Genomic DNA, 15,583 nt, shown 5'->3' with positions numbered 1-15,583 from the left:
CATCTCTGTGGGTGTAAGAAAGACGCAGTGGACAGTAGGTTAAATGGGAGCTCCGTGTGTGGGGCGGGCCTCGTGTGTAGCGAGGCTCTGCTTTCATCTGGCTGGGTGTGAACTGACTTTGCTGTAAGGGCAGTACCAGGTCTCCCGGCTCGGCTGCCCGCTCAGTTGTTTTGTTAGGCCGAGGGCACAGACATTCACAGCCTGTGCTGTGTCAGGCACTGTGCCGGGCTCTGCAGACACGGCCGTGATGGGCACCCCAGGGCCCTGCGCCCGCAGAGTTTGCCTTCCAGAAGGAGGAGTTAGCACTCTGCTCTCTCTGTCCCAGAAGTTAGTTGAAATCTCTTCTGCCAGTGGGTCCTCTCCCTGGACTTTTCGATGTTGTAGGTTTATAGCTTTTAAAAAGTTCCTTTACTGTTTCTAAAATAGTATCTTGGCAGGTAGAGGATCGGCTGCAGTTCTGAATTTGTAACACAGAAACTAGATTGTGACCTTCTCGAAGAATGGTCATGTGTGAATGCTAACCCGGACTGGGTGGGTGCTGAGGTTCTCAAAAGAAAGCAACCACAGAGATTTCCCAATCTGGAATGAGAAACATTGGTGTCTCGGGGCACACAGCAAGTCTTGAGATGTAAATTTTCTACATGCTGGGTCTGTTTTTCATCACCCTCATTCCGAGGGCCTTAGTCTCGCCTCCGCTTGGGTAGGGACGCGTTGATCTGGTTAAGCTTCACAAGCACAGCCTGGTTATTCTCCCCCATGGAACAGCTATTAAAAATGAACTTTTGCCTCAAATTTTCAAAACCATGTTATGTTAGAATGAATATTTGTCTCCTAGAACCTGAGGAAATTATTTCTTAAAGGGATCTTCTAGTCTTCATGGACTAGAAAATCTGCTCTGTGAAATCCAGAAAAACTGGAATAAACTCCTTTAAGTGTGTGTGCTTTTCTCAAGAATGGAGTCTGTGTTGTTTCTCAGAGTGGCGTTCGCTCTAACTAGAGCTGACTTGTCACTGGCCCAGGGGTTCAGGCAGCCCTGGTGAGCGTTCCCTCGGAGTTCCCAGGGATGCGGCGAGGTCACTCTCAGAAGGTGACCTGGGCTGGCTTTCCGTCGTCCGCCGGAACCCTCCAGCCTCTGATGATGGTGCTTCCCTACTGTAGGACTCAGAGCCTTAGTTAGGCTGGGACATTTCACAGCCACTGGGAAGAAAACGAAGGGTAAAATTATAGAAAATGTCAGGGGCTGTCACATGAAGAAGGTACGTTTCTGGTACTGTTGTATATGGAGAAGATCGGGTCGTGATAGCAAATGCATTTTTTAGTGCATCTTGGGGAAGTTTAAAAGACAGTTTTCTAGAGAAGGGTCAGGGGAACGCTGGGTAAAAAAAAGAAAAGTTAGGGGCACCTGGGTGGCTTAGTCGGTTGAGTGTCCAACTCTTGGTCTCGGCTCAGGTCTGGATCTCAGGGTTGTGGCTTCCAGCCCTGCATTGGGCTCCATGCTGGGGGTGCAGCCTACTTAAAAAAAAAAAGCCAGCTTATCTAATGGAGGTGATTTACCTGTGCTGTGGACATCATTGTCTGTTGTTTCTACCCTGTTGTTGTCTTCCATGATTTTTATGAAATATTTGGCGAAAGTAACTGGTTTCTGAATGCAGTAAAGTCTCAGTGTCACAGAAAGAGAGTTGTGGGTCCTGCGCTTTCAAGCAGAGCTGTTGTTCCAGGTCCATGCTGTCCAGTAGAAATGTAGTCTGAGCCACAAAATGCAGCGTTACTTTCTCGTAGCCCACGTGAGATCAATTAAAATAGTATATTTTATTTATCAAGTAATGAGTTCAATGTGTAATCAATATAAAGTATTATTAAGGAGATATTTTACCTTTTCGTATAAAGTCTGGCGTGTATTTTATACATATAGTCCACCTCAGTCTGGCTTAGTGACGTTTCAGGTGCTTAGTGGGCACCGTATCACACGGTGCGGTTCTAACTCACGCAGGCCCCTGCCGAGTCTAGAAGCATCCTTGTGCTGCCCCTTCCGTCCGGCCAGACCGGTGCCTTTTGCTTTTGCTTTTGCCCAGAAGGAAACAGGAGCCAACAGTTTGCAGCTCCCGTGAAGCCCCAGGCGGGCTCTGAGGCACCTTCTCTGGTGGACCCCGACCGTTCGGCAGCCCGCGGTGGTGTGTGCCTCCTTTACCGCCGATGACACGGGGCCCGGACGGGCTGACGTATGTAAGGCGCCCCTACGTGGGGTGTGGCGGGTTGGAGCCAGGATGTGAGCCCGGGTTTTCCGGACGCGAGTGCTTGTGTTCCCCTCTGACCGCGTGGCTTTGCCCAGCACGTTCAGAAGGGTCCTCTGAGGGGGCTGTTGTCCCAAGCCCCTGTTCCTGTAGGTGAGGAGGTGCAGCCTCGGAGGGGGACGTGTCTCGTGGGAGCTCAGTGACTCTGTTCTCAAGATGAGAGCTCATGAAAGCATAGTCAGAAGCGTGTAAAGCAGAGAGCAGAGTCTCCATAACCCAGTCCCCAGAGCTGAGCGCTCAGTTGGGGTATATCCTTCTAGATTTTTTTCTCTGTACGTGTCTAGTCTGTCCCCTCCCCCTCCAGAAATGGCACAAAAGTGTTCACGTTGTTTTGCAAGTACCACCCCCTCCCCACTTCAGGGAGTCGTGGAAGTGGTTCCGGTCAGGGGCGGGGGTCCAGTGAGGGGGCTGAGGCCGCGAGACACGGGCTCACCGGGGGCCTGAAGTGTCCCCGCTGTCAGGGCTGAAGATGGCCGGGGCTCGGCTGACAGTGCCCTCTTATCCCTGGCCAGCCTCATCTGACCTCAGGCTGCCTTTTCTCTAGTTTCCATGGCAAGTGCTCCTTCAGCGAGCTTTTCTCTGTGAGCAGGGTGCTTTCTTCCTTTGGTGAAGCTGAGGGAGAATGGGGGCCAGAGCTGTCCCCATTTCCAAAATGGGCTTCTGCTTTCTTCCATGGCATCCTTGTCCTTTTGTGGTCTCTGGAGTCTGTTTATTTTTGGTGAGATAAAGCTTTCTTAGTAACTTTTCCCTCCTTTCTTGTAGTTCCCAGTGACCTGACTGTAGAGGAGCGTCAGGAACTGGAGAACATCCGGCGGAGAAAGCAGGAGCTCCTGGCCGACATTCAGGTAGGAGGTCACAGCGGTGACGCGTGCGGTGTGACAGGTGTCCTGTTCTACAAAGAGTCTCCTCGTGACATCTTCTGAGTTGAGCCCAGCCCAGCTCTGAGCAGGGTGTACTTCCTGACAGTCACCTTGGTTTCACTGGTGGGAAGAGGGAAGCTGAGGTTAGCTGGTTTGTGAAGCCCTCACCCAGCTGGTCACTTGTCAGAACGAGGTGACCCTAGGCCCGCTGACTCCCAAGCGGGCTTCTCACTGCCGAGTGGGGCATGGGTGAGGGCTCAGGTGCTTGGAACGCGGACTTCGGGTTAAGCTAGACCCACGTCCGGTCCTGGCTCTGCCTCTTCCCAGAGGAGCGATCTCAGATAAAAGGATTCTTTGAACTTCAGCTTCTTCAGCTGTGAGATAAGAATGAAAGCACCTGTTGATAGGTTGCTGTCAGGGTTAAATGAGGCCCTGTTCCTACGAGATGCTTCACCAGCGAGTGCTGTTTCATCAGTGTTTCTAAGATCCTTTGCGGAACTGCAAAGCCTTGTAGGACATAAGTCATAGAAGCCATTGGTTGGATTATTTTACCCTTGGGGCAGCAGATGTTATTCTTGTAGAATTCTTCGTAAAACATTTGGGAGCTTGGGGGTGGGGAGGTGAGGGAGGGGACATACCCTGGAACCCCAAAGCTGCAGAGTGTGGAAAGACTTGCTCCAGTATTGGCTTCAGCATAATTTGATCATTTGCACTAATTCTTTGATTCCTATTTCACTGGTAAATGCTAGGAAATCTTAGCAGTTCTTCACTCAAACCCCCTTCACAGGGACTGTCCATTCGGAGGGTCTGCCACACCTGTGTGGTGGGGGAGGCAGGAGCTTGGGTTGGATGTTCCCGATGCCCGCCGCTGGGGGGCAGTGTTGGCCCAGCCCAAGCGCCTCTGGCCTGGCGGGCTGGGTGTGTGGGTCATTCATCCCGACTCTTCAAGCACACTCGCTTCGCAGGCTGCCGAGATGCTCTGACCGACCGATCGAGGCAGCCACCTTTCAGTGGGAAAATACGTATTTTACATAGTGTCTGTGATTATAAGCTTCCCTAGACAGTAAACTCCTTGAAGTCAGGAGCTATCTTTTTCACCTGTGGATTCCCTGGAACGTGTACTATCTGGTAGGAGCCCAATAAATATTTGTTGAATAAATGAATTTTCCGAACGTTAAAGATTTTTTTTTTCTGATTTGTCTTATTTTATTTGATTTTGGTTTATTTTATCTTGTTTTTGGATGGAGGGAGTTATGGGAGCTGTTAGAGGGGCTCCTCTCCCTTGCTTCGGCCCCTCCTGGTAATTCTGGACTGTCTTGTTTTGTAGAGGCTCAAGGATGAGATAGCAGAGGTGGCTAATGAAATTGAAAACCTCGGGTCCACAGAGGAAAGGTGAGTCCGTCCAGCCGGCTGCTGGGTGGTGCGGCTGCGACCTCGCCAAGCACCGGCCTGTGCTTGCGGCCTGTGAACGGAGGGAGCACTTTCTGTCCTCGGTCCCTAGCAAGCACACACGTCACCATGTTTTCTGTCCTCCCCCCTTCAGTGCAGGGGCTCCAGCAGGTGAGGGCCTCTCACATTATTGCAGATGTTGAACCAGAGAACTCCGAAGGCCCCCCAAACCTGAAACAGCCCTTAAATGACTGTGTGAACTGGTGTTTCTTCCCTCTGCTATCCACTGTGTTTGCGTTGTGGTTCGTGCTTTTCCTTCGTGTCAAGGAAGAGCTTAATGCTGCTCGCACCAGTTTGGAAGGCTGGAGCGCCCAGCTGTGTCTGGGTGCCCCTGGGGGCTTGCTCGTACCTCCCCGACGCTTGGGAGCAGAGCATGGACTTGGCATTATAGTGCAACGTGACGGGGACTGTTCGCAGGGTACCGCCATGAAGCATCAGCGACCTCCAGAGTTTAGTTTTGAATGGGGTTCCCAGACCGTTTTCTAAGTACTTAATGCACTAACTGGGCTGTTTCTAACTCACTACATGTCTGTATTTTTCTAAGCCTAAGTCCCCAGTCTGGCTTCCTAAGACCATTTGAGTTTGTTATTTTAAGTGGGTGTGGGCGGTGCCATTAGAGATTAGTGAAGCCGCGCGGTCTACCGAAAATGGCCAGCTCATCACTTCCAGGCTTTCTATTGTCAGTTTGGGATTATAGCTTTCTTAACTTTACACTTAAAAAAATTGTAGCTTTAAAGCAATGGTTACATTGGAGTTTATCAGAATTTAAAACTTCTGCTCTTAAAGATACTATGAAAAGAAACAGGTGAGCCACAGACAAGGAGAAGCATTTGCAGTAGTGTGTCTGAAAAAGGGCTGGTATCCAGAATATCTAGGTAAAGAGCACATGCAACTCGGTGATAAGAAGACAGCCCAGAACTAAGAGTGGGCCTGGGGTCCGTGGTGTCAGTGAGCCGGCATCCTTCTCGTCATGTGCCGGCAGCACTTACGACCTTCTCGAGTTGCGTAGCCCCACCTGCAGGCCACTGGCATGCTGGCTGGCGGGCACAGGGAGGGCAGCCTGTCGCTCACACAGCACACCCTCGCTGGGTGCTAAAAGTGTTCTAAACCCGGTCATGGTGATGGCTGCACAACTTCGTAAGCTTACTAAAAATCGTTCAGATGTACCATTAAAATGGGTCTATTGTGTGATACGTACATGATACCTGGATAAAGTTTTTAAAAAAATCATGTTAAAAGAAAAGCCCTGGGGTAGAAGGAACAAATGGATGTGGGGCTGGGGTTAGGATTTCAGCTGACCTTCCACACGTAGGCTAAGTATTCCCGCGCTCTCCTGATAGTGCTTTCGAGACCCCCTACAAGTCAGTGGGTGCAGGTGGGAATGACATTCGTCTCTCCCAGCCTCCCAACTGCCTGGAGGACTGACATGGCTGTGTTGGTTGCTTTTCAGGAAAAACATGCAGAGGAACAAACAGGTAGCCATGGGCAGGAAGAAGTTTAACATGGACCCTAAAAAGGTGAGCAAGAGGGTGCTGCCGGAGTCCTCGGCTCTAAGATGGGGTGGCTGCGGGCTCAGCTAGAGCCCGGTGCTGTCCGTCACAGCTCCAGCCCTTCCGTAGAGCACACGTCCCATTGTCACGTCCTCAGCCCCGGCTCCCCAGCTGGGACTCCCCTGACCCTGCATGTCCGTCGCCAAGTATTTATTAGATACTCCTGTGTGTCTAGATTCCCACACCCGTCCTTCCTCTGCCCTTTCCCCTCCTTCCTAGAGGTTTCCAGGGTGAGTGTCAATGGCATCCTTGTTGTGTCTTCTAGGGGATACAGTTCTTAATAGAGAATGACCTGCTGAAGAATACTTGTGAGGACATTGCCCAGTTCTTGTACAAAGGGGAAGGCCTCAACAAAACCGCCATTGGTGACTACCTGGGGGAGAGGTAAGGCCTAGGGGGACGCTGGTGGCAAAGCGGCTTGGTCAGGAGTGCCAGCATGCTCCCCGTCCCTGAAGAGAGCTCTGTCCTGAAGCGGCTGAGTGCAGGGGAACAGTGGCTGGTGTTACGGAGGCATGGGGACAGAGGGACGTGGGCTTCTTCCTCACTGGGTGTGGAGGCGGCGGGACCGCGGGACCCAGCGGGGAAAGATCGTGGCTGGGGCTGGACGGCTTGGATTCTCAGGCTCGGCGTCTGACTTCTGCTCCCCTCCCCCATCTTTTGTTTTTCCTGCTAGAGACGAGTTTAATATCCAGGTTCTTCATGCATTTGTGGAGTTACATGAGTTCACTGACCTTAACCTTGTCCAGGCGCTACGGTGAGTGCATTTGGGGAGGGCACCCTGGAAGGTGGGAGAGGCCAGTCTCTGAGGCTGCGTCTGTCCTGTGTGGCGTTTTGGTGAAAGGATATTTTGGGGGCTCTGCTGGACATCCTGAAGAGCCTGTGACCAAGAGGGTTGGATGGTTAAAGAGAACAGAATGACACCGCGTCCTGAAGGCAAATTTTGCAAAACTCTTCTTCATGTATTTCATTTGGGAAAGTTCATTGGGAAATTGGTGAATGTTTACATTTTGAAATTTTTTCTAATTTTCAGTTTAGAAGGCCCTTTAATCCCCTGCCCTAGAATAGGAAGTCAGTAGCTGTTCACTTCATCTCAGAAGGAGAGTAAATTTTCATTTTTTATTAAATCTTTTTTTTTAAAGATTTATTTATTTGAGAGAGAGAGTGCACACTCATGCACACACACGTGCAGAGGCAGGGGAGGGGCGGTGGGAGCGGGAATGAGAATCCCAAGCAGACTCTGCACTGAGCTGGAGCCCTGGGTGGGACTCCATCTTGTGACCCGTGCGCCAAAACCAAGATGCCCAACTGACTGAACCATCCAGGTGCCCTCATTTTACTAAATCTTTTGAGACACTGCTCCTCGGTGACCTCGCTGCTAGGGGTGTCAACAGCATCAGCTTTTGTGTTGCTGTTTGGGTAGATGGAAGTAAAGCACAGTGAGACCTACTGGCCATGGGTCTCTCTTTGACTTAAAGGGATCAGTTGTGAATATTCTGATAGAAAAATTTTCTCTTTTTCTGCCACCTGATCTTGTTTTCCGGAGATGGGAGCTCATTAACCTGAGCACTATTTCTATTTCAGTCTTGTGTATTCATCTGAGGAGGAGAACCATTCTCTTATACAGGAAAATCTTAATTTTTCATGTTTTCTTAAATACTTTACCTTTGACTAAGAGAACCGTGATGTAGAGCTATAAGCTTACACCTGCTCAGAGCTGCGGGAGAAGAAGCCCCATGCCAGTGGGTCCCCTTTTGCCCTTTTGTATTAAAATCCATGGAAGCATAGCACCCGTTCCCGGAGAAGTGAGCGGTGCCTTCAAGCCCCAGCCCCATGACACACCTGTCCTCCCCACTTAGGCAGTTCCTGTGGAGCTTCCGGCTGCCGGGGGAGGCCCAGAAGATTGACCGGATGATGGAGGCGTTTGCCCAGCGCTATTGCCAGTGTAATATTGGGGTGTTCCAGTCCACAGGTAGGGCAGCCGCATGCCCCGCTGACGGCCGGCCTTTCACACGAGTCTTTCTAGGCACTAGGTAGTTTCCAAGACAACAGGGCCTAGGTTCATGCCAAGAACATTGAGTTAAATGGTAGCTATGATAGTAAAAAGTTGGGAATGTTCCAGAAGTCCAGGGAGTAGGAATAAGGGGGTGGGAATGTAAGTTGGAGTAGCTGAGACATAGGCAATGTGCACCTATTAAAAGTCATGTTCTTCGTCTCTGTGGCTCACTTGTCTTGTAAGTGGAAGTTTGGTAAATACAGCTTAGGAAGTGCAGTCAGTAATACTGTAATCATGCTGCGTGGTGACGGGTGGTGAGCACATTTACAGTGGGGAGCGCGGAGTGACCTACAATATTCTTGAGTCTACGTGCACGCGCACACACTTGTGTGTTTGCCATACTCCAATTTTATGAAAGAATTTAAAAAATAAAAATTATGTGTTTAAAAAGAGGCTTTATTGACATGGGAAAAATGCTGATAAGGTCATCAGAAAAGCAGGATTCAAAAATGTGTATCTGTTTTGATTCCAATTTTGTTAAGAATATGCATCTGTGAGCTACATTTGTGATGTGCCGCACATTTGTGTAATAAAGCAAAGTAAGTTGTTACCAGGTAGTGGGATTATAGGTATTTTGTATTTTCTATTTTATACATTGTGTTGTTTTTCAGATTGAGGTGTGGGTGTATGTGGTCTCCTTTTGCAATCTGAAATATAATCAGCCTTAAGTCTTGAACACTTGATGCACTTCTTTGTGCCTTGCTCTTTTTAGTTTGCAGTATATAGCTTTCATTTGGAGGGCATCCAGACCTGTGGATTTGTCTCCTTCTTTTGAGAGCATGGCTTTTCGTCTTGATTTCATCAGATGTTTCTTGGTCCTTCCGGGGGGATGTTTCTGATCCTCTTTCTGCTTTTCTCTTTAGACACTTGTTACGTCCTCTCGTTTGCCATCATCATGTTGAACACCAGCCTGCACAACCCCAATGTCAAAGATAAGCCCACTGTGGAGAGGTTCATCGCCATGAATCGCGGCATCAACGATGGGGGAGACCTGCCCGAGGAGCTGCTCCGGGTGAGCTCGCTCTAAGCCAGGAGATGGTAAACTCGGGACAGGAGAGACACATATGCTCCACCGAGTGTCTGCTCATAAAACTCATTTAATTGTGTGACTTCCATTAAGAAATGGGTAGTGAGGCCCAGCGAGGCAATCAGGAGGGGAAAGTGGCTTATAAGTCTGAAACTAAAAGCATGAGTGCAAGTCAGGCTGCTTTCTTTTCTTTCTTAATTATCCATTAGGTGCCTTATTTATTTTGTCTCTGAGAGCTGCCTGAAGGCAGAACTGGTCATGTTCTTCTGTTCCCAGTGCCTCACAAATGCATGGCACGTAACCGTTGCTTATTGAATGAATGAGGAGAAAGCGGGGGGAGAAGAGATATTTCTAGAACCAGAGACATGCAATGTCATCTTTTATCCCAGAATCTGTATGAGAGCATAAAAAACGAACCCTTTAAAATCCCAGAAGATGATGGGAATGACCTCACTCACACTTTCTTCAACCCAGACCGGGAAGGCTGGCTATTGAAACTTGGTAAGTAACGCACTCTGGGTTAGGGCTCCTGGCACAGAAACTGAGAAAGAAAGGATGTGTGCGTGCGCTCGCACGTACATGCACTGTGGGAGAGCGGGGGTTGGTTACAGGAGGCACTATGGAGAGACTTTGGTATGAACTGCTAGCGTTCTGACGAGATCCATCTCCGGAGAGGAAATGAATGCACAGTCAGTGCCCCCTTGGGATATAGAGATGGTGATGGGTACAGATTCGCTCTGCATAAATACTGCTCCCAGGGGTTTGCGCTCCACATTTTTACTCTGGAATTGATTGGCCAGGTTTTGTTTCAAGGCAGTTCCCGGAGAACCTGGTCCCTTTCCTTTCTCTGCCCTCTTCGTCCCGGGGAGGGCGGCCAGCCGTGTCCATCTCTCTACTTCCCATCACACAGATTTGTATCTGGTGCTCCCGCCTCCCGCACCCCAGTGCATCATCACTTCCTGCTGCATCTGGCTCCCCACAGGCAGAATGCATGGCAAACCTGAGCCCTTGGCTGCAATGCGACCCACAGCGCTCTTACTCATTCTTGGGCAGTGGTTCCCCCCCCCGCCCCCCCAACCTCCTTTCCAATCCAGATCAGCCACTTTAATAATTTTGTTTATTCAGAAAAAATTTTTAAAAATATTCCTCTTCCCTCGGCCAAAAGTGAGGTTATGTTGCTGAGATTTGTGGTCATGCCTGGAGGTGATAGAGTAACCAAGAGGAAAAGTAGGGTTTTCGTGACATTTGTGCCCGGATGTGATTATTTCATTAATTGTTCCAGAACACTGAGAGAGCCCCTGGACATAATGAGCACTTTCTTGGCCCTGAGAGGATGCATTCCTCTGTTTTCTTCGGCCTCGGCCTTTGATGCGTGGGGCTTCCCTCATCACCAGGAGGTGCTCATTAGAACGACCCCCCTCTACCATTTCGGTTACTAGGCCTGGTGAAATTAGAAGTCATTCCTCTCTTGGCGATGACTGAAACCTCTGGGAAGAGCTCAAGTGGAGTCTGTTTTAATTTCTGATGAGTTCAGGTAGCAGTAGGATTTATATGTCCTTTAAAAAGCATATCCCAAGTCCTCGTGTTTCTATATAATGACTTAATTCATGAATTCTCCTTAAAGCCCCACTTCCCCAATGGGAGTTTTGACTTAGCTCTTGAGTTGGTCAACGTTTCTCAGGCCTTTAAGCCAGTAGAATCCTTGAAGTGAAGGTTCTAAAGTTGTTAACCCCAGAGCCAGCCAGCCTGCCCCGCACCTTTCCTGCCAGGTGGATCGAGCTGAAAGCAAAACCACTGGAAATTCAAAAAGTACATCCAAGTTTAGATTTACTTCCCCTCCAGTGAAATTTGTTTAAATGCTAATGCTGAATGTTAGCTTTGACAGCCCAGATGCTAAAATTAGAACAGTGCAGAGATTATCTTGGCTCTCGTACCAGGATGACATGTAAATTCATGAGGCATCCCATATTTTTAAAAGGAAAAAAAAATTAACAAAATGTGGGACTTGTTTTTAGGTCATTGCATTACCTTTTCTAAAGCTCCTCCAAACCCCTAACTCTTCATACTGTGTTTTCATCGTAGCCACTTAGGATCACCCCTGTGTACTTACGTGCTGTAGAAGGCAGGCTTCCGGCCATCTGCAGTTGTGTGTGTATGTCCGTGTATGCATATAGCCGTAAGAATGTGTATTCTTGTGTGCACACATATGTACGTATGTATTCATGGGAATATGTGTGTGCATTCTTACACACACCTTAAAAACTGACAACCATCTGCAGAAAGACATTAAATTTTCCCCCAAATTTTCCTCTCTTAGCTCTGGATTCTGGATAGACCAATAAACATTAGCTTTGTGAGCATGGATCTGCAGCATATTTGGGGCCAGGTTTTCGGGAGTGCCGCAGAGCCCGCCTTCACCGGGTGGTGTGTGGCAGGTGAAACGGGCTCCCCCATTCACATGCCATACAGTGGCGTTTGCCCCGCTTAGTGATTTTATGTTTGGCTTCCCCAGGGCAGATGTGAATGACTAATACATTGCACTTTAAGATTAAGGAGTTTGGTTTAATTTCTTTGTTTTAATTTTCTTTTCTCCCTCATTTGTATGTTTCCATGATTTTGGCTCTCCTTTTCCTTGCCCCAAACTCCAGGAGGTATGTAATCCCCCCAACCTGCTCGCTCGCTCTGCCAAGGCCACTGTACTTGCTGCAGCATTTTCTTATTTTGTTATTTTTGGTTATTTTGTTTTTTAATTGCTGGTGGTAGTGTTACTGCTGCTTCTAACTTATCGTACAGTCCCTAGGGAACTGGTCAGGCTCAGGGGTCCATGTTTTCCCTTTAGGACTAGTGCGTAGTGCATCAGACAGCTAGGCACCAGGCCGTGGGGTAATTTAAACTTCACTGAATGCGGTAACGCAAGAAAACATACTAAGAGTGGGTTTATAAAAACAGAGAAAGTATTCACTGAATTTTCTCTTGGAAAGATTGGCCAGGCATAATCTGTGTGTGTTGCATTCAAATTGACCACACCTGTGAATTACAGTAATTTCTGAAGAGGAGGAAGAGAAGGAGGGTCTGACTTCCCAGCGCCACGTGCTTCTAATATGCCCTGATCAGAAAGCACGCCAGGACAAGAAGTAAATGGGACAGCTTGGGACCTTTGCCTTTGCATGAAGCGGGGAAGTGGCATCTCCTAAACTCAAAGGATGCCAAGTTTGGGAGGAAAAAAAAAGACAAAGACCAAAAGCCTGCCCCGGAAGTCCTAGGTATTAGGGGAGGGCGTTACGACCTCAGCTCCGTATTCCATGTTCTGTTTTGTTTTTCTCCCTCCTCTTTTTCAGTGAATATTGTTAAAAACCCAAAATTGGCCTCTTAGTTATGTTGTTGGTATCTCCTGTCCATTTGCTGATTTGGGGGTTATGTGTTCCTGGAGGAGGAGCTCCTCAGGCGTGTGCTGCTGCGTTACCTGAGCAGAGAGCTGCACGCAGAGAAGAGCCCCAGTGCCCACAGTCGTTAGCACATTCTGGGGACTTGGCGGTGCCAGGGAAGTCGGCGCCTGGCCTTCGCATCGGGGGGGGGAGGTGTCCTGTGAGTTCCACAGGGACTGTCCTAGGTGCGCGCATTGGTCTGTCTGCTTGTTTCATGTCTGTTTCTTTCAACATGGAAATGCTCCCCCCGGACCGCCGTTCTCACGGCAGAGGTCCCTGTAACACAGCCAGCTGTCAGCGGGAGCCATCAAGCTTTCGTAATCAGGGAGGGGATCTTTCCAGCTTTGCTTTTCCTCCGAGATTTCCTTCCACCTTCTTCTTTTTCGCATCTGACCCCTCCTCCATGACCTCCTAAGCCCTGAGGGCCCCCGGGTGGTCCTGTGGGGGGGAGCGCATGGGAGTCAGCATGGGTTGAGGTGTCCTGTGTACCGAGCCCTGTGTGGGGATGAAGGCCCAAGAGGTAGAAGAGCTGATTTCTCAAGGCTCTGAAGTGGGGGTGGGGGGGGTTCCTTTTTATAACATATTGGCTCCGGTTCTAAATATATTCCTTGTCTTCTTTTTCTTCCTCATTTGTTTTGATCCTGCCCAGCCTTTCCCATTTTCTACATGCATGTCATATTTCCATCTGTGGTTTTTTTCTTAATTCATGCCCTAGGGCCTTAGGGACCAGAGGCACATGCTCACATAAACCGGCAAATTGCTGCTGGTGGGGGGCAGTCCTAGCACAGGGCCCCTGCGGGTGGGCAGCGTGTGCGTGCTGGCGGCAAAGGCCTCTGTACCCTGGGTCTGTGCCATTCATGGTCGATCACTTAGCCTCCCCGAGACTTCAGGCCTCCACGCAGAGCCATAAAAGGGAGTGGAAAGCCCAACCGGCCTTCTGCTCGATGCCGGGACCAGTGCTGGGTGCGCCCTCTCTGTAATGTTACGTGCAGCGCTCCAGCCATGGCGTCCCGTCAGGAGACCCGGGGTGAGCACATGGCAGCACGCCCGTGCTCTCGGCTCAGCTGCCTGTGCTGAGGGACGAGGGAGGAAGCATGACTACGGTCATACCAGCTCTGCACCCCATGGTGGAGATCGGACAAGTGATAATCCCTGGAGGTTAAGTCTTAGCAAGAAGAGCATATACTGTCGAGGCAGTAAGAAGTGCGTACAGAATGGCATGCATATCATAACACGGGAAGGCCTTGCATGACTTCTGTGTGGTTCATGTTCGGAAAGCTGCCCCTTGCCCCGATGTAAACAGACGAAGACAGGGTTCGGCTCACGGCCGTGCAGGGGGCAGGAGGAGGCTTCACTGAAACAGCCCACAGCCAAGCCTCCCTCCCCGGTGTCCTTCTGAGCATAGCCTCACGGCCCCAGCGTTGCTGCTTCACCAGGGAGGTGGTGGGGCCCTTTGGGGCTCACAGCCACCACCATCCGTGCTCCTTAGGCCCGCGATCCCTCCCCTAGCTCATCATGTTCAGAGCTCAGGTGAGAAGTCCAGGCTTGGAAAGCCTCCTGAGCGCTTCTTCTGCTCACTGGTGGGTTCCTCCCCGATGCAGGAACTCCGCCTTGTCTCATCCAGGACTCTGGGGAAACTTCATTTGTAGGACACTGGCCCAGGGTCTGAAAGCCAGTATAGAAATTCACTATAATCAGGAAGGTGGGGTAGAGGGGGAAACCACAGGGATTTGGGTTCCACGTTCCGGGAAAACTCTAGATTTGATTGTGAAGGGGTTAACATGTCTGATGAACCCCTGCATATGTATGTGCCCTGGGCTGGGCGCCCTCACAGTGCCCTGGGACCGGGGCTGCCCGTCTCCCCTTTTTCTTCCATTGGCCCATTTCCACCACACCAACGGCTGCTGGCACCGCTCCAGCCCAGTCAGATGTGCATTGCGTGTCCTCATTGCCCGGGGTGCCCTCCCCTGCGCCATGCTCTCATCCCACTGTCCTGAGTTCATCTCCAGGTGCCACCTGACTTGCTTGCTCTGCTTGTACCACAGACTTTCACTCTGTGAAAGGTGCTTCTGTTTTGGCTCTGTGTCTTGTTACCGATGCAAACTTTGCCATGGTCTCAGTGTTCTCTGGGTGCCCTGCCCCTCGCTTCCTCCTCCCTCGTGCTCTCTGAGGGGGTTCTGTGTCGCGGAGCTGCACGGAGCGGTCGGCTCCTGTCCGACGTGCATCTCTGTTTGCTCCGCAGGCGGCAGGGTGAAGACTTGGAAGAGACGCTGGTTCATCCTGACTGACAACTGCCTGTACTACTTTGAATACACCACGGTGAGCATCTGCTGGCCCACCGTGGGGCTGAGGGCGGGCCAGGCCTCCGTGTCTGCACGACTCCAGTCAGACGTGCTTAGAGGAGGCCCTGGGGAGGGCTGGGAGGAGACTTGAGGTGAACGGGAAGAGCTAGGCCGGCCCCAGAGTCGGGGGCCCTGGAGATGATGTGGGCGTCCTGCCAAAGGCGTGGTGGCTGGCGGCCGCCATCCAGCTCTGGACCGGGGCAAGAGAAGCCTGGCCAGGAGAAGGCAGCAGCCCGGCATTACACACGGCATTAGAGATGGGGTTTAGAGCCGAGCTGGAAAGAGTGAACGTGGGTCAGGTGCCAAGAAAGAGTCTGTGACCCCTTGAAAGGGGGATGAAAATCACCATGTGGAGCATTCAGGTTTTCTGGATTCGGGAGAAGCAGCCCAGGGGTGAAAGACGTAATAGAGGAGAAGGAAGTTAAGTGAAATGGAGGAAGTTGGGAATTACCTGGAGTTTGAAGTTTTCTTCAACCATGGAAGTTCTGTTGGTTTTCAGCGGGAATGGAGTCACGACACAGATAGGTGTTACATGTAAGTCTCTTTCATAATAAGCGCCTGTGAGAATAAAACTGATAAGTAAGAC

General features: G+C 50.3%; 1 protein-coding gene and 1 non-coding gene across 6 annotated transcripts in view; both read left to right on the top strand.

Moving 5' to 3' along the window:
- CYTH1 (cytohesin 1) overlaps nucleotides 1-15,583 on the top strand; it is a 77,966-nt gene that overhangs the window by 54,501 nt on the left and 7,882 nt on the right. For 4 of the 5 annotated variants that reach the window (XM_036069594.2, XM_036069592.2, XM_078066203.1 and 1 more), the window contains exons 2-10: nucleotides 3,054-3,136; nucleotides 4,479-4,543; nucleotides 6,051-6,117; nucleotides 6,416-6,534; nucleotides 6,824-6,904; nucleotides 8,007-8,119; nucleotides 9,067-9,215; nucleotides 9,620-9,732; nucleotides 14,896-14,974. In XM_036069594.2, coding sequence (XP_035925487.1) covers nucleotides 3,054-3,136; nucleotides 4,479-4,543; nucleotides 6,051-6,117; nucleotides 6,416-6,534; nucleotides 6,824-6,904; nucleotides 8,007-8,119; nucleotides 9,067-9,215; nucleotides 9,620-9,732; nucleotides 14,896-14,974 — 869 coding nt within the window. The remainder of the gene's footprint in view (nucleotides 1-3,053; nucleotides 3,137-4,478; nucleotides 4,544-6,050; nucleotides 6,118-6,415; nucleotides 6,535-6,823; nucleotides 6,905-8,006; nucleotides 8,120-9,066; nucleotides 9,216-9,619; nucleotides 9,733-14,895; nucleotides 14,975-15,583) is intronic. The other variant, XM_036069593.2, reaches the window with a different exon arrangement.
- LOC118521212 (U6 spliceosomal RNA) lies at nucleotides 11,104-11,203 on the top strand. Its single transcript, XR_004910044.1, has one exon. It is a non-coding gene; the product is annotated as a U6 spliceosomal RNA (small nuclear RNA).

Source organism: Halichoerus grypus, chromosome 2, assembly GCF_964656455.1.
Source record: "Halichoerus grypus chromosome 2, mHalGry1.hap1.1, whole genome shotgun sequence".
Taxonomy (NCBI): Eukaryota; Metazoa; Chordata; class Mammalia; order Carnivora; family Phocidae; genus Halichoerus; species Halichoerus grypus.
This window is presented reverse-complemented; position numbering and strand designations above follow the sequence as displayed.